This window comes from Muntiacus reevesi, chromosome 4 (assembly GCF_963930625.1).
Source record: "Muntiacus reevesi chromosome 4, mMunRee1.1, whole genome shotgun sequence".
NCBI classification, from domain to species: Eukaryota; Metazoa; Chordata; class Mammalia; order Artiodactyla; family Cervidae; genus Muntiacus; species Muntiacus reevesi.
The window spans coordinates 53,284,826-53,302,790 of record NC_089252.1 but is presented as its reverse complement, the minus strand read 5'-3'; the positions used below and the strand labels follow the sequence as shown (position 1 = coordinate 53,302,790).

Genomic DNA, 17,965 nt, shown 5'->3' with positions numbered 1-17,965 from the left:
GACTTCACAGGGGAATTCTAGCAAATCTCTATAAAGATCAGATAGTTTAGTGTTACTGCAACTGCTTAAGACCATATCAAAGGAGAGAAAACTTCCAACTTTATTTTTGAAGTATAACATTGATCCCAGAATCTGATAGAGTTTGTACCGAAAAAAAAGTTATCAACCAGTTCCAGTTAGGAATATTGGTGTACAAATCTTAAATAAAATATTAGTAAACAAAATCCAGCCATCTAAAGGAGAAAAATCATGATCTTCTATGTGGGAAAAGCATTTAAGAATTTTTTGTTTATATATTTTGGCTGTACTGGGTCTTTGTTGCTGCACAGGCTTCTCTCTAGCTGCATTGGGCAGGGGCTACTCTGGTTGTGGTGCATGGGCTTCTCATTGCGGTGGCTTCTCTTGTTGCCGCCTGGTAGCACGGACTCCAGGGCACGTGGTCTTCAGTAGTTGTAGCTTGTGGGTTTAGTGGTTGCAGCCTCGGGGCTCTAGAGCACAGGCTCAGTAGTGGCAGACAGGCTTAGCTGCTCCGCAGCATATGGGATCTTCCCAGATCAGGGATCGAACCTGTGTCTTCTGCATTGGCAGGTGAATTCTTTACCACTGAGCCACCAGGGAAGCCCGGGAAAAAATATTTGACAGAATGCAATATCCATTTATTCCTAAAGCATTCAGTAAAATTTTAATGGGAAAGCACTGGAGACATTCCCACTGAGGTCAGAAACGGGGCAGGGATGACCACCGTCACTGCAGCTCTTTGCTGTTCTGCTGGAAGGGTCAACCGGCACATAACACAGGAAACGGAAAGTGTTACAGGACGCACCAGGGACGCAGTTAGCAAAATCCAGATAGAAGAAATCTACAGGCTAAATGACTGGATTAAAAGAGATTTAAGAGACATTAACCAAATACAGTTGTCTATACTTTTCTTGGATTCTCACTCTGAGTCTTAACTGATTCAACGGTAAAATATTTGAGACAGTTGAAGAAATTTGAACATTGATATTGATGATACTAAAACATTATCAATGTTACAGTCATGGTAATGATATTGAGGATTTTTTTTTTCAAGAGTCCTTACCTCTTATAAATGCTTATGAACACACTGAAATGTTCATGAATAACATGAGAAAAATGTCTAAAATTTACATGAAAATAATCAGGAAAAAGGTTGGGGCTGGTTGCAGAGTAGTGGTGAAACCGGAGTGGCTGTGAATTGATGATTGTTGCATGCAGGAGGTGGGCACGTGAGGGTCACTGTGTTAGTCTATTTATGTACATTTAGAATTTTCCATAATATAATTTTTTAAGTAGTTATTTGCCATTCATCTTTTTTTTTTTTTTAACACTTATTTATTTTATTTCCTTGGCTTGTGCTAGGGTCTTAGTTGCAGCATGCAGGGTCTTTAGCTGCAGCGTGTGGGATCTAGTTCCCTGACTAAGGATCGAACACGAGCCCCCTACACTGGGAGCTCGGAGTCTTAGCCACTGGACCACCAGGGAAGTCCCTAGTTCATCTTTAACCCAAACTCTTCATGGATACAGGTTTAAAGAGTGCATGATCACTAGAAGAGGGAGGTACGCTTTCTTTAGATATTTTGTAGATATTTATTTTAGTTTGTGTATTTTCCACTGCCAAACACTGTTACTGAAAAAAAGTATGTGTTAGCATTTAGTAATCTTTGTGTTAAAGACTTGGTTTTAGATACTTATTAAGTAGGCTAAGGCTCAATTTGGCTTTAATTATTAGTGGTAGATATCAGAAGTTTGGACAAAAGGGTTATTATAAAAGTTTTAGTAACTTTTAAATGAGATAGAAATTTCTTAGCTTAATCAAGAGAGAATTACTCCAATACAAAATAAAAAGTTAGAAAAAAGAGAATCACAAGGATGTATTGTACAGCACAGGGAATAAAGTCAATATAGTACATACAGGTTATTAAAAAGATAAGTGGAATATAACCATTAAAAGTTGTTAACCACAAGTGTTGTACACTGAAAACGTAATTTTACACAGTTTAAAAGAGAATTACATATTTACATTTCTTACTGAGATTTTTATACCAAATCCAAATGCTTTGTCTGAAGTCTTGGTTTAAATTTTCAGATGGATTTAATGCCTTTTATTAACAAAGCTGGCTGTGAATGTCTTAATGAAAGTGATGAGCATGGTTTTGACAACTGTTTACGAAAAGACATGACCTTCTTGGAATCTGATTGTGATGAACAGGTAACTGAATGCTTAGGGCTTGTAGAGATTATCAGTATTTGTGCCCACACATGTCTCCATCTCATGGTTTCATGTCTCTCCTTTCCAGGTGATCACTTTTTTCTTCTTTTTTATAACTTCACCTCTGTCCTCTGACCCTGCCAACTCACCCCCTTTCTTTGTTTGTTTATGCCAGCTGCACTGCAGAGAATCATAGAACCCTTGGATTGTCTGGAAGGCTGGGTTGAGCCTTCACTGTCCTTAAGTCCTTTTGTTCATCCTTCTTGACCTGCCTTCATACTTTGTATCCACCTAATGAGACTTAATTAGATGAGCACTTCTTTCATGTCTCGTCCTCACTCCCAGTGTAAACCTGCTGTATTTCCCTATATTTTCCTGCAGTGTTGTCACAGAGAAAGTAGAATATGTAGTTCTGCCTTGATCATGCCATCTCTGTCTTCATCTTGCCTGTTATTTAAACTTTTATTTTCTGAAAAAAATTTTTTAAAATAATTACTATACCATTGCCTCTGCTTTGTCCCCATTCCAGTATATCTTTTACATGTTCACAAAAGTTATTTCTGTAAAATACAAATCATATTTATATTTTGATTTCTTAAAAGTGTTAAATGATTTCTTCAGTGGCTTCAGGAAGAGGATGTCATATGCTTACTGACTTTATCTACTTCTAGCTTTCTACTCTCATAGCCTCTTCACCTGTGGTTCAGGTCCCTAAATGGGTCATGTTTATTTCCTGACACCCAAATACAGGTCAAGTATTAAAAGTACTTACATAACTAAAGAAAGTAGTCTTAAGTATTTTCTTAAGCAAATAGACCACAGTGATTTGAAATAAATCTAAATCCCATTTTCCTTTGCTCCAACCAAAACTACCTTATTTTATTGCTTGAAAATACCGTTCACATTGTGCGCCTTGTAAATGGTGCCCTAAGCGTAATGTGGTGATGTGTATCAGAAGGGCTGGCTACAGGTTCCCTGAAATCTTCCTGCTGAGGAAACCTTCCTCCCAGGGTGGAAGCATAGGCCTTCATCAGACAAAGTTTTGGCTGCAAAGAAGATTGAGTGAGTGAATCAGAGAGAGAAGCATTTCAGCAGTTTGGTATTTCAGTTCCCTTGGGTGGCTTTCCAGATTCAGTGAGTCACATACATTTAGGATGGAGGTTTGGAGGTTACTCATAGAGCTGTGAGTCCTGTTCTCTTGAGTTTTGAATCAAATAGAGTTCATTTGATATCTAGTCTCTCCACATAACCTGTGTGCATTGGCTCCAAATTGTCAAGTGACCATGGGTAGATGCATCCACAGATAAACTGTTTCAGAAAATATTAAGCTTCATATGTTAAAACCCATAGTTTAAGTTTTAATTTGGGGGTTTTGTTTAATTTTTTGTGGGGGGGGGAGTGGATTGTTGATAGTTTTTAGGTCATGAGGCTTTAGGTTCTTAACATATGATTTTAATTAATTCTGTTAAATTTTGTTGTTATTCCTTTATAAAAATAATAGTTTATTGTATTTCTCAAATGTCGAACTAATCAAGTTACTTTCAGCTTACTGATATTCTGTATTACATTGGTTTTGTTAGATGAATTAAATTTTCTCTGCTTCTTAATTATTTCAATTCTCCTTAGCTGTATGAGTTACTTACTTAAGATGTTTAACAGCCCTTTAAAAATGAGACAATTATTTTCTTCACAGCTTCTTATTACTGTGGCATTCAATCAGCCTGTTAAGCTTTATTCAATGAAATTTCAAGGGCCAGATAATGGTGAGTAATGGGCAGCTTTTCTTTAAAGTAACTTTCTGCTCTATAGAACTGCTGGCATATATTTACAACTTTTCTTTGTTTTAAATTGATGTATAGTTGATGTACAGGAGTATGTAAGTTTCAGGTGTACAACATAGTGATTTACAGTTTTTAAGGATTATACTCCATTTACAGTTATTCTAAAATATTGGCTGTATTCCCTGTGTGTATCCTTGTAGCTTATTTATTTTTTACATAGTTGTTTGTACCTCTTAATTCCCTACCACTATCTTGCTTGTCTCCTTCCCCTCTTCCCTCCTAGTAACTAGTTTGTTTTCTTTATTTCTGAGTCTGTTTCTTTTTTGTTAGATTCACTAGTTTGCTTTATTTTTTAGATTCCACATGATAAGTGATACCATGCAGTATTTGTCTCTATCTGCCTCACTTGTCCCACTTAGCATAATATCCTCCTAATCCATCCATGTTGCTGCACATGGGAAGATTTCATTTCTTTTTATGGTTGAGTAATGTTCCATTGCATATATATGTATACTCCATCTTCTTTATCCATTCTATTACTGGTCCCGTAGGTTAAAACTTATTGTTAAATAGAGGTAGAGATCTCTTATTTTGGGAAAGAGTGAAATTGTTCTTGGAATAAAGCAATGACAAATAATGTAAGATTATTGGGCCAAAAGTAATTTTAAAAAAACTTTCAGCATTTTTCTTCTTCATCTGAAAACAAAGAAGCCCTTTCTTCCAACTAAGAGTTCTAGGTTTGAGGTAGTTGTTTTTCAGGGTGGGAACTGGGGGAGACTTATTTCACATTCTTCCTATTACAGGTGGTAAATCTAAGACCCTAGATCCTCCTCTGTGTGTGCTAATTAAAGTTGCATTTTCTTTATACATATTATGATGCTTTAAGCATGATTTTATTCAATAAAGAGTTGTCCTTACTCACTCCCACCCCCTTTTTTCTGTTTCTTTTTTTTTTTTCTTGGCTGCTGGGGGTGGACATGGGAGGGGGCCTGAGGTGGGGAGTGGGGACTAGGATTTGTTGTTGTTTTCTTAGTTGATTGGGAGAAACAGTGCCCTGTTTATCAGATAGCATTCCCTTAAGTCATTTACTATTCTAAGTTTCCATGGGTTAGTGATTTTTTTCACTAGTAAAATTGTTAATTTATTCTGAAAATACAAAGTATTTGTAAAAGCAAATGCCATAGAAATGAGTATGTAAGCCGTGTGGCCGTGGTAAGATTCATCAGTCAGTCACAGAATGCTGGTCTGAAGCTACAGACTAAGACATTCTGCAGTGTAATTTTAGCACTGAGCACAGCCTAATCACTGGCGGTTTGTGTAGTTCATTTCCTCTGGCTAAATATTGTCACCGATAATGCTTTTCTCCTAAATAATAAAAGGTGCCAGTTGACGGCAACTGCAGGACTCAGCTCGATGTTTCTATTATGAAACTTAGCATCCTGCATGTGCTGTCAGACTCCACTGCTGCCTTGCCAATACCTCCTCCCTGGGGGCTGTACATTCCTCACTGCCCTTCTCCTACAGCTGAGGGCAGGGACTCTGTGTATGTATGCGTGTGCATGTGTGTTTTAATCTAGTATTCCTAGTACTTAGTGTAGTTTTAGCAGGCCAAGAATATACCACTAAATGTCTATTGAGAGAGGAGGAGCATGGCTATGAAAATACTCAGACGTTCTTAACATTTCTAAATATAGAGGTAGGTATGTGCATATGTGGGCTTGACTGTATAGAATGAATGTAATGATAAAAATGACAAAGTATTATATGTTTGATGTTAGCATTTAATTTTATTCTACCATTCTATAGGTCAGGGTCCTAAATACGTAAAAATTTTTATCAATCTACCACGATCTATGGATTTTGAAGAGGCAGAGAGAAGTGAGCCAACTCAAGCTCTGGAACTAACAGAGGATGATATTAAAGAAGATGGTATTGTCCCTCTTCGTTACGTTAAGTTTCAGAACGTTAACAGTGTAACTGTAAGTAGTGTTTCATTCAGATGTATGCAGCGGGTTGGGGGTGACAATCCATGCCATCTTCAGTGTCCTAGCTGATTCAGGTTATCCTTAAAAATGGTTAATTGTTTGAAATACATAAAAATGTCTAATGAGCTAATTAAATTTTCTTCTTTTTAATTCATCTGTGTGCCCTAAAAAGGAAGGTGGATTTTTTTAATTTGTAGGTTTGTCAAATACATATATATATGGCATGTATATGCCAACTTTTGTTAAAAGTTTATTCTAGAACACTTATTCTTAAACCAGATACTTAGTCTTCCTTTGTACCTGGTAATGAGTGAGGATACGTTTCTAAAATCCAATTTACTTTTGATTCATGCAGTGGCCATGATCTCAGTAAAAATTGACTTTTTAAAAACATAATTTTGTGTTATCTTAATTTACATTATGAAATCAGCAGCTTTTTAGCGGTTACTAACTGCATTTTTGAATTCTAGTATTAAACCCAGCACATGCTTCTAACCCACCTGCCAGCAGAGCCCGTTCCGTCAGAGCAGGGGTGGAGGAGGGCTAGGGTAGAAGGCTGAGGAGTTGGGAGCAGCAGACTCACCTGAGAACACGCCATGCCAGAGGAGTGTAATGTCTCTGTGTCAGTGGATTCCAGTTTCTGTAAATTAGAAGAATGCTATAGCTGTGTTCATTTTGGGAAGTTCTCAGAATTTCACAGAATATACTTAGCGGTAAGATAAAGGATTATATTGAGTTTTGAGTAGAAGTATTTTACCCAGAGTAAATTAAAGAAAACGGTTATATCAAACTGCAACACTGGTTATGAAATATTTTCTTGACTTTATTCATTTGTAACATGTTTACTTGTAACATTTGTTTGTAACATATTTATAAATATGTTACATATTTGTAAGATATTTATTTGTAGCATTCAGGTAATAATACCTATTGCTTTATGTAGTGATGGGAGAAAGGCTTTTGTTTATTAGAAAAAGCCCTTTAAACCCAGAGATCCTAATATAATCTCTTCTGTCTTTGAGAATCATTGAACATAGTTACTTTGTGATAGGTTCACAGTCTTTACTGTGTCCTATTAAAATCATACTTTTAAACTCATAATTTTAGTCAGTGACTTAAATTCAGACACAGAAAGCACACCTGTCACTTTTTTTGATGATAAAGTTGAAATGACAGTTTTAATCAGAAAGTCTAAGAAAAATAAGTATATGAATTTTTAAAAGCAGTAAATATAAACTGTTGTGCTTAGATTAAAAAAGCATTGCAAATATAGAGAACTAGTTTAATAGTCTACTTATTATAGACTTGAAGTTTTTAATTGGTAAGCTCAATTCAAGATGAACCTGTGGTTGCCTGAAAAAACAACAAAACTGATTTTCATCTGAAAACGGAAAAAGAATGATGCCCAAATCAAGAGAGGCAATATTCTTAAGTAGATAGCATCTAGAGTGTTATTTCTAGAAATGGAGCAAATTTAATTAATCCAGTGTATTGAAAAAGGATCTCTGAATAAAGCGTCTATCTCCTAACATGCTGAGGGAAATTTTTAAATAGAAAGTATAAAAGAAGCAAGCTTAATAAAACATGCAAGGCACAGTATGGGCTTCCCAGGTGGCTCAGTGGGTAAAGAATCTGCAGTGCAGGAAACACAGGTTTGATCCCTAGGTCGGAAAGATCTCCTGGAGAAGGACACGGCAGCCCACCCCTACGCACAGGGCACAGTATGGTTTTAGGGGCTGATTTCCAGCGCTCTCTTTTTTCTTTTAACATTTTAGGGAGTAGAATGAATGATGGAGTATCAGAAAGAAGATAACTGCCAAGATTTTCCTCAGTAAAAAATTATAGTTTTAGTAAAATTTCAGTAGCATTCTGCCTGTTGTAATCTTGAGTTTCATGCTCTTCCGTATTCTCTGTAAATAATTTAATTTTGACCCTTCAACATTATCATGCCAAATCATGCAGAGCTTACATATGTAAGTATCCTGCCGTGATTCCCCTTGGACAAGGTAAAAACAGTCGAGCAGACAGTAGAATTAGTGATGCTATAGGAATCCTAGTGTAAGTGTAAGTGTAAAGAATGGAAGGTATTTTTATTAATAATCTAAGAAAATCGATTAAATCAGCATACTTATCGAAAAAGAAGTGTAATCATTAATGGTAAAATTCTTTATGTGTGTAGATATTTGTTCAGTCCAATCAAGGTGAAGAAGAAACAACAAGAATTTCATATTTTACTTTTATTGGGACTCCAGTCCAGGCAACAAATATGAATGACTTCAAACGAGTAAGTTTGTTTAAATGATATCTAGGAGAAATAAAAATAGTAATTTTAAAGAAATAATTTTAAAATGATCAAAATCATGTCATGAAATTTTATAAGGATAAACAGTAGGGCCTTCTAATCACATTTTTAGATTTCTTAATAGGAAATCTCTAATAAAGATAAGTGTCATTGACAGTGTCCGTTAATGTATGGCATCCAAATAAGAAGGTATAAATTATTGTTTTGTTACAGCAGGTAGTTAGGGATAGTGAAAATCGGAGTACATTAACTCATTATTAGTGAATTTTTAAGAACTTTGCTTGCTTATATTAAGATTTTGATTGTCATTGTTTCTGATGAAAACATATTTAAAATGACAGTGATTTTAATCAAGAAGAACGGGCTCCTTGACTTCACTGAGATGCTTTCAAACCCTGTCTTTGTGCTGAAGAACACATTTCAGCAAATAACCCTTCAGCAAACAGGCATATGTGTTCAGTGGCTTTTTTGGTTTGGTTTTTGTTTTTGAGGACATACTCTGAAGGTTTGCATAAGAATTTATGTTACCATGGGACCTTTAGAAATAAGAACATTGTTTGATTCTTAGAACTACTTCTAACTGGTAACAGTTCCTGAGGATGACTCTTAAAATATACAGCCATAGAGCATAGCCGTGCCATCAAGAGCTTGGTCAGTACAGAGCCAGCTGCTGTGCACAGATGGGCTGTGTAGCAGCCGAGGAGATGGAGAGGCTGCAGCATTCCCGATGGCTGCGTCCGGCAGGTGCTCTAGAACTTGGGGTGATTAGTAAGAGAGGAGGTGTTTCCCCAGGGTCGCCAGTGTGTAGCGGAAGAGGCACCTGGTTTGCCATCTAGACCCCTGTTTGGGGAATTGAAGCCATGGAACACCCAGAAAACTCATTCTTTTTGATGAGGTTTAATTTTAATTCAATTGCAGGAAAATAAAATTTTGTAACAGTGGATGAACTTATAAAACTGGACGCTGACAATAAATATTTTAACATCATTTTCCAACTGCTGTCTTCCTGTCTCACAGCGTAGTTAACTTTTGGGAGCTGTAGGAACAGTTTTGTTCTTAGATCTGTCATGTGGGATGTTTGACATACGCATGATGACAGGTCAGAAGAAGCAGAGATTAAACATCTACGTTTTTATGATACGAAATGTGCTGCACTGGGAAACCGTGTGAGCAACAAAGACGTTTTGGCTGCCTGCTTTGCTCCTTTGCTTGTTTGGGTCAGATGCCATTGGGATTGGCTTTAACTGTGCCTTGGCATAGTTTGCTTCTAGCACAATTCTCTGCTAAGATCTCTTACTCTGAATCCCATTATTTCCTCATACTGTTAATTCGACTGGTTTCCTGCTTCTCACCTCAGCTTATGCTTCTTGATTTCCATGTTTCCTCCAGGTAACCCCTACTCTTATTTATCTTCTTACCAGCCTGCCATCCAGTTACAGTTTTTCTAGTGTGCATTAATAATTGCCCATCTCAGGATGCCTCCACCTCTTTGTTTTTAACGTCCCCTCTCCTGTCCCTAGCACTTGCCTGGTGGCAAGTGGGAAAGAATCTACCTGTCAATGCAAGAGATGTGGGTTCCATCCCTAGTTCAGGAAGATCCTCTGGAGAAGGAAATGGCAACCCACTCCAGTATTCTTGCCTGAGAAATCCCATGGACAGAGGAGCCTGGTGGCTACCGTCCATGGGGTCACAAAGGAGTCTGACACGATGTAGCAACTACGCAAGAGTTCACATCTCTTCTGGCCTGTTCTCTCTCTTTTTTGACCACCAGACTACGTTTTTTGACTGTCTTTAGAATAGTACGGGTGTTTTTCTTTTCTTCTTTGAGAGTATTTGTGTTTGTTCTATAGTACTATATGTTTAACTAGGTACTTTTTTTTTTAACCTTATTGAAAAATCACTGTAGAATAGTAGTTCTCAATACTTCATGGTCCCAGGGCGCCTTTACACTGGTAAAGATTGTTGTGGGCCAGTATTTATCTAATACTTACCATCTCAGAAGCTAAAACTGGGAAATTTAAACAATATTTATTTACTTAACAAATAATAAAATTATTGTGTTAGCACAAGTGATTTTTTAAATTAAAATACTTATTTTCCAAAACAACAACCAATTTTGTAGAAGAACAACATTGTTTTACATTTTGACAAATTGTATACAGTCTAGCTTAGTAGAATCCTCTCATTCTCATATTTGCTTCTGCATTCGATCAGTTTTGCTATCATAAGTCATGTAGCCTCTGGAAAATTTCATTGTCCGTTGTGAGACAATGAGAGTTAAAGAGGCAAATAACAATTTATTTAGCATTATTATGAAAGCACTTTTGACCTTGGAAAACTCCCTGAATGGGTTTCAAGGTCACCCAGCTTGGATCACACAGAACTGCTGCAAGAATTATGTTAACAGTGTAATGGACTTCCTTCTCGGTGTTCTGGACTTCTTAATCCTTTGCTTTTATAATGTCTGATAAATTTTAATTGTTTGAATGATTTTCTTATGTGTATTAATGTTACATATTCTTCCAGTAGTTTCTGAATGAGATTGCTCTGCTTGTGTCCTTCATTGTCCTGTAGTGTTATTTCTGAAAAGTAAGCGCATATTTTAGTAGTTTTCATACTGTGCTAAGCCAGCAGCTTTAGGAAAGCTGCAGTTATTAAAAGCTAGTTTATGTTTAACTGAAATTGGCCTTATTGAGAGCCACTTGTTTAAAGCCATCAGTGAGTCTGGATTCTGGTGAAGGGAATAATAGATCCGTGCTCTGACCCTTGTAGTCCTGTGGTCCTGTGTTGTGTGTAGTCATAATTGCTGATGGTAACAAGTTTATATTGTTAAAGGGTAATGCCCAAACGTTTGGAATGCCAACCAGTATGAATCAAAGCTTAGTTCAAGGCACCAGTAGGCACTCTAGGTAGAATGGAAAACAGGCACCCTGGGCATGGAAGTGAGATGGTGCAAGTCCTTCATTCAAGGAGAAGTCAAGTGTGGCACTTTCTCTTTACTTATTTAGTCAATTTGAGTTTTAAAGGCATTGCAGACAGTAATGAGAATTTAAAATTTCAGTATAGATTTGGCATGTGTTTTATCAGCACAGAGGAAAGTTCCAGCACCTCTCTGTGTAGTGAAGAGAATTGTATAAAATGACTTTAATGAATGATAAAATAGAATTATGTAGCATTTTCAGTTTCTATTTTTATGTTGCATGAGTTGTTCCTAGTTAATTTTAGTTCTCAGAATGCCATTGATCTTCTCCTTATGTTATTAAGATGACAGAAGCTAGGGTAATGCTGTTGAATCTTGGTTGTGGATAGAAGTCTTAGACCACCTCGCATACTCTCACAGTTTTAGAAGATCATACTTGTCAGATTTGGGAGACTAGAACATACCTTCCATTTTTCTGTTTTTGGCTCGTAAGAGGCATTGTGCCCAGATTATAATATATACTTAGGCTATCTGTTGTAGTAAATGTGTTCTCTATGTTGCAGCATGAAAAAAGCTTGCCATTTTAATTGAAAGTAGATGTTTTCTTTGCAAAAATATGCTTTTCACATGGTTTGCTTTATTTTAATACAAAAGTAATATAAGTATTCAAAACTGAGCAAAAGTGAAGGGGCTTCTGCTTCTTAGGGAATGAGGTGCATGTGAAAAGCAAAGCAGATTTTCTATCACGGTAATAAAAATAGACTTTTCTTAACTGGCCATTCACCGTATCAGCTATTTTTGTAACATTTTTGTCTGTTTATTTTTCAGCTTTTTTAATCCAACTCAAATGAACTAAAAACAGAAGATTTTTAAAAATGAAGTAATATAAAGATTGACCTTATCTCACTCTACTCCCCTCCTTGCTTCTCTGCTCATCTAGCACCTGTCTGCTCTCACCCTTCTCACGTTCTCGCCATTGCTGGGGCAAGACCTCTACAGCTTCTGTCATCTGGATCAACCCTCTTGTTACCTAGATTGCCTCAACCATCTCTGTCTTCAAATCTCATTCTAGTCAATGTTTCTCAGTTGGCCTTTTATTTTGTTTCGGTTTTTGTTCTGATCTTGCAACTAGGTGCGTTAGTTTCATTACCATACCAGATTGCTCACCTACCTTGTTTTTTTTTTTACTTGTCTCATTTAATTTTGTACTACATTTTGAGAAATAATATTGCAGTTAAACTTACATTGTCATGAATATTTTTAGATTTAAATAGTTGGATAATGTTTTAATTCAATCTAAAATTTTTATTTTTTAGGAACAATAGAATTATTTTGGAAATCAAATATGAGCAGTTTCACCAAGTTCTTTTATATTAGAGCTAGTGTAATATATTGATTAGGCTGAAATTGAGAGGTATAGGTTTTCTCATTGGAACTGTAGCCCTAGAATCTTTTTGCTGATTAATTGTGGGCCTGTCCTCTGCTTTGCCAATACAAGTGAGTTCAAGGCCAGTTGAAAGACTTATGGACTGAAAGTCAGGCTGGGTTAAAATATTAACATAGAAGATCAATGGACTCTTTACTGAATAAATATTTTTGACACCTAGTTTTGATGTACCAAAATTTTTGTTTTTCGGAGGTGTAATATAAAGACTTAAAAATGAATAAAAGAGCTTTACTGTTGGGATGAGAAGCTCCATACTGGAATGCTGAATTTCTTCTTTTTTCCAGAGCATACACATTGGCAAGTTGAGAGTTATCAGCCTGTGAAACAGTATGCAGATTCGTGTCTTCTATTGTATCACATCTGCTAAAATGTTAATTTTTAATATTAATTGTTTTTGTTTTCTTTTGCTTAATCTAATAGCTCTGTGTTTGTGTGTTCCCAAGTGATACAGTGATCCACAGTGCTCTGGGTGCTTATCTGCTTCAATTCATCTTGGTACAAATAGCACCCCCTGCCCTCTTTCTTAGGAAAGACACCCCTCCCACCCTGGCTCTCAAAATCTGAACTGCTTACTTTCATCCACATGCTCTTTTATGAGACTGTCTTCTGTATCTTTTTTGGCTTTTTGGACTTTGTAACACGTGGTTTCCTTGGATTAAAGAGGAGTTATTTTAAAGCAATAAAAAGTATTTTTCCTCAAGATGGGGAAACAGCATTTCTTGCAATATGTGATTAGGAATTCAGTAGAATGGGTTTTTGATCATCTTTTCCCATGAATGACATTGACCCAGCCACGTTCTGTTTTAGACCAGATTTGTACTGAAGATCTTTGTGAGTTCTGCTTGACTCAGACACTGCCTTTTGGACCAGAGTCAATTTAAAATATGAAAATTATATTTATAAATGTACATATAAATTTCATTATATGTAAATATATGTCAGTGGCTTGCAAGTAGATTTCCTTAGAGACATTTCTGCCGTGAGAATACATTATTATGAACTTTAGGTTTAAAGTACATTGTTTGATTAGAATGTCGTTTTAGAACCTTCCCATAGAGGCTTTGTTTTCTAGAACTGTTGTTAGAAATCAGCTTTATTCATTACAGTTTTATGCTGCCACATTGATAGCAACCTAGGACATTTTTTAAACCTTCCCACGGAAAATTTTTCTAATCATTGACTGAACCTAGATTTATTCTTTATATTTTAGTAGTATATTTTAGTAACCAGGATTTTTTAAAAATAGAAACTAGGCAAAATTAGTAATTTTTAATCTGTTTTCATTGCATGTCTACATATTGATAGAAAAGTCTAGAAACCTGTCATCTTGGGCATGAAGACATAAGTTTAGCATACTCTTTTAATTCTACATTGTTTTGTGATCAACATTGATATCTAATTGCCTAAAAATAGTATGCCAAATATGTTTCATTCATGTAGCATCATCTTTTTATTAACTTCTCTAAACTGTCAACGTTGTTTTGAAAAGTTGCATTACTTTTTCTTAAAACAGTGTGAAATACCAAAAATAGCCTGCATGTATTTTAGTTTTAATTTCTAGAGACTGGGAGGGGAGGGAGGGTCACAGTTTGCTTCAACAATGAAGATACACTGCATGCCAAAGAAATGCAAATATAAAAATTAATATAGGTTTTAAAAATGATAACAGTAGTATTTTGAAAATAACTCACTTCTCGATCAGTAAGAGGTATATATAAAGTTATTTTTCTTCTTCCTAGGTAGTTGGCAAAAAAGGAGAAAGCCACTAAAGGTACAAAAGACCCTGGAAGACCACATTGCAATCAGATCTACAGCTCCTGGATGGTTGCTTGATTCTCGCCAGAGACTTTCAATATTTCACTCATTGCCATTACCAATAAATCATTGCTTTTGTTCAGATGGTATCACTAGTGTTTCTATTGTAACCTTAGTACATGCAATTGTAAATAAAAGTAACTACTTTTGCCAAGCTCAATTTTTGTTGTTCTAAATAAGTATTTTCTCTTTCCATTTATGTGAAAATTGGACACCTTCTGACTTTAGCAGAGACTTCAGTGTCTGACAGCGTATTGATCTAAAGCCTGTTTCTCTCTTTAGAGAAGCAGAACTGTTTTAGGAACTGAGGAGTGTATGTGCGTTCATGTGCACACACAGCAAGTGATTTTGACAAGTGGACTCGAAAGAGCTAACTATGTTCAGACTCATAGGTTGTTAAATAGCAGTTGGGCATCTGGACTATAGAAAACACCCGAATTATAAACCACCAGGAATAAATAAGTTTAATGAGACTTAGCTGTTCCCACCTCAGACTGTTAGTGGGATCACAGATTGGATACCCTTTTGGATAAACTTAAAATTTGAGTCATCTTTATCAACATATGTTGAAAGGTATGTTGAAAATATATGTTGAATCCAACAGTAGGAAAAAATAAAGTACTGTGAATTCATGGAGCAGGAGGAATTGATATGTTTTAATGATTTATTACTTTAACTACCAAATGATGCAGTGTAAATATACAGAGAACTTAGTTTAACGTTGAAAATGAATTGGCCACATGTGTATGTTTAAAAGGTCTTTCACAAAAGGCTGGCAAGACCATCTGTTCCGTATGACTTAAAAATCTTAAACTGTAATCTAGAAAGGATTAATAAATTTAATCTTAAAAGTTTTCTATTTTTAAAGCTAAAATTTGATTTTTAAATTTCTCTGAGTATTTTAAAAATTTCAGTGTTTGAAGAGTATATAAGACAATTTTGATTCAGTTAATGGTAAATTCGAGGGCCTGTTTGTCTAGGACTGTGATCAAGATACTGATTTGCCTTTGAGACACCAATGTATTTATACATGTTTCTGGAAAAAAAAAAAAAAATCGTGTCCAAGTTTTTGTGGTAATCACTTTCTGAAACCCTAGAGTCACTAAGTAATGTTTAGTTTTCTTTGTATGGAAGCACATTAGCTGGTCTGTGGTGATGTCTACATAGTTCATGTATTTCCTGATTATGTTGCCTTGGATCAAATGGAAACAGAAGGGCAAGAAGTAAAATAAATAAAAGTTTATAAAACACCCCTTAATAGAGACCATCTCAGATTAATCACGTCTGGAATTAAGGGTGAGATTAATATCAGAAGTTTTGTTTTACATTTTGTACATTTAACAAAACCTCTTCGGGTAATTGTTAAAAGTGCCTCACCTTAAGTATTGCTGACCTCATCTTATTTATACTTTTCAGTTTGAAAGTCCAGTGAAAATAACTTCATATTTGTAAAGGATTGGACATCAGATTTATATTGTTTATGTGAATTTTCTATTACTCAGTTGATTGCATAATACAAACATTTCATAATTATTCAAATTGTAAACAGTGAGAAATGAATGTTTATAGGTAACTGTAACATGTTTCACTACAGGAAGTTTTACAAATAAACATGCATAGTTGACATAATTTAAATTACCAATCTGAAATGCTGATGTTTCTCCTAAAACTGTGTGTATACATACACACATACATATATACATTTGTATATGTGACACTGAATTTTTCTTTTTCTTTTTTTTTTTTTGAACACTGAATTTTTCAAATGAATAGGAAGAGCATGTAAGAAATGTAACCCTAGTTATTGTAACTGAAACCATCCATAGCTAGTATTTTCTTGAAAACAGACAATAGGTTCATTGTTTGTCAGACATAGCAAAAACCAAAACCATGAACAGTTCACAAAACTTTTCTCTTGATTTCACACATTTTGCATCAGGATGCATTATCTGGTATAATGAAATATACACTATCTATAATAGAAACAAAACTATTTCAGTGCGGAGTCTGTCACCCTGAGGCTGAGGGCAGAAGTGCAGACAGACTACCATACTCATGCCTGTGGCAGACATTTATGGTCCATTTTGACCAAATTTTCCCCGAGGCTTGCATTGTGTTCTAGAAACTACTTAATCTGTGAGTTGAAAACTGCTATCTTTGTCTCAAGGCTGGAGGGTGTATACTACATACTGAAGGAAAACTGAGGAATATTGTGTTCACTTAGATCTAACACTGCATTTTTAGAAGCGGAAGTCTGTATTTTAGAAAGTTTGCCAAACACATTGTGTTTTGTAATATTCATATAGCATATTTGTTAGGTAAGTGATTTTAATGTACAAATATTTTATTCCTTCACTAAGTCTATTGCCTATGGCAGAATATTGATGTCATCGTAAGCATCTTTTGACTTCAGATTGTTTTTAGATTGATTTTTAAAAATATATTTTTAAAATTTTTATTGACATATAGTTGATCTATAATGTGTTTTAGGTGTATAGCAAAGGGTATCAGTTATGCATGTATCCATTCTTTTTATTATTTTTTTAGATTTCTTCTTAATGTGGGCCATTTTTTCGGTCTTGATTGAATTTTTTACTGTATTGCTTCTGTTTTACATTTTCGTTTTTTGCCCCAGAGGCATGTGGGATCCTAGCTCCCTGCCAGAGATCGGGGATTGAAGCCACACCCGCTGCATTGGAAGGCCAAGTCTTCAACACCAGACTGCCCGAGACATTCCCACTTTCAGATTCTTTTCACATACAGGCCATTACGGAGTATTGAGTTACCTGTGCTGTGTAATAGGTCATTCGTTATCTGTTTACAGTAGTGTGTATATGTCAAGCTCGATCTAGCAACCCCTTTTCCCTTTACCCCCTGGTAAACGTGACATCTGTTTTCTGCATTGTTTCATTTTTAGATCAGTACTTTTAAAAAATATGCCCTACCTTGATAAGATTAAGTGGGCAGAGTGGTGATTTTACAGGTTAATATGATTGCTTTTAAATTGGTCCATGCCAAATTAAGAATTGGAGAAGGTAGAACTAGGCCCATAAGATCACTTTATTATTTGTATATTCTACTAAAATTCTACACAGCTTGGAATAATATTAAAACCCCTATTGTTACCCTAAACCTGCCAGGGTATTTCTCTGAGGAAGTTTTATTTACAAGTTTTATAAATTGGACAGGCCAGATTCATTTGTGAAGCATGATTTACTGCTTATACTGGGATGTGCATTTGAGATGCTGACATTGTGCTGCTCAGGAGCAGGATCCTTGAAGTTGGACTCTCTGCCCCTCCTACTTGTAAGCTGTATCAAGTTGAGCAAGTAGTTTAGGAGCTTTAGTTTCCTCTGAGTAAAAATGGGTCAAAACATTACTTCTTAGGCTCGTTAGGAAGATGAAATGTGTGTCACTTCGATCTGGAACAAGGATAAGGCGTAGTCTTCCCTACCCTGTACCTCCATCCTCGGTCTTTGCTAAGC

General features: G+C 35.7%; 1 protein-coding gene across 2 annotated transcripts in view; it reads left to right on the top strand.

Moving 5' to 3' along the window:
- TXNL1 (thioredoxin like 1) overlaps positions 1 to 14,640 on the top strand; it is a 30,330-nt gene extending 15,690 nt beyond the window's left edge. Inside the window, exons 4-9 of one of the 2 annotated variants that reach the window (XM_065932800.1) lie at positions 2,108 to 2,230; positions 3,924 to 3,993; positions 5,818 to 5,990; positions 8,176 to 8,280; positions 12,950 to 12,992; positions 14,405 to 14,640. In XM_065932800.1, the coding sequence (XP_065788872.1) occupies positions 2,108 to 2,230; positions 3,924 to 3,993; positions 5,818 to 5,990; positions 8,176 to 8,280; positions 12,950 to 12,988 (510 nt within the window). In that variant the 3' untranslated portion in view covers positions 12,989 to 12,992; positions 14,405 to 14,640. The remainder of the gene's footprint in view (positions 1 to 2,107; positions 2,231 to 3,923; positions 3,994 to 5,817; positions 5,991 to 8,175; positions 8,281 to 12,949; positions 12,993 to 14,404) is intronic. The other variant, XM_065932801.1, reaches the window with a different exon arrangement.
- Positions 14,641 to 17,965: the final 3,325 nt, after the last annotated feature.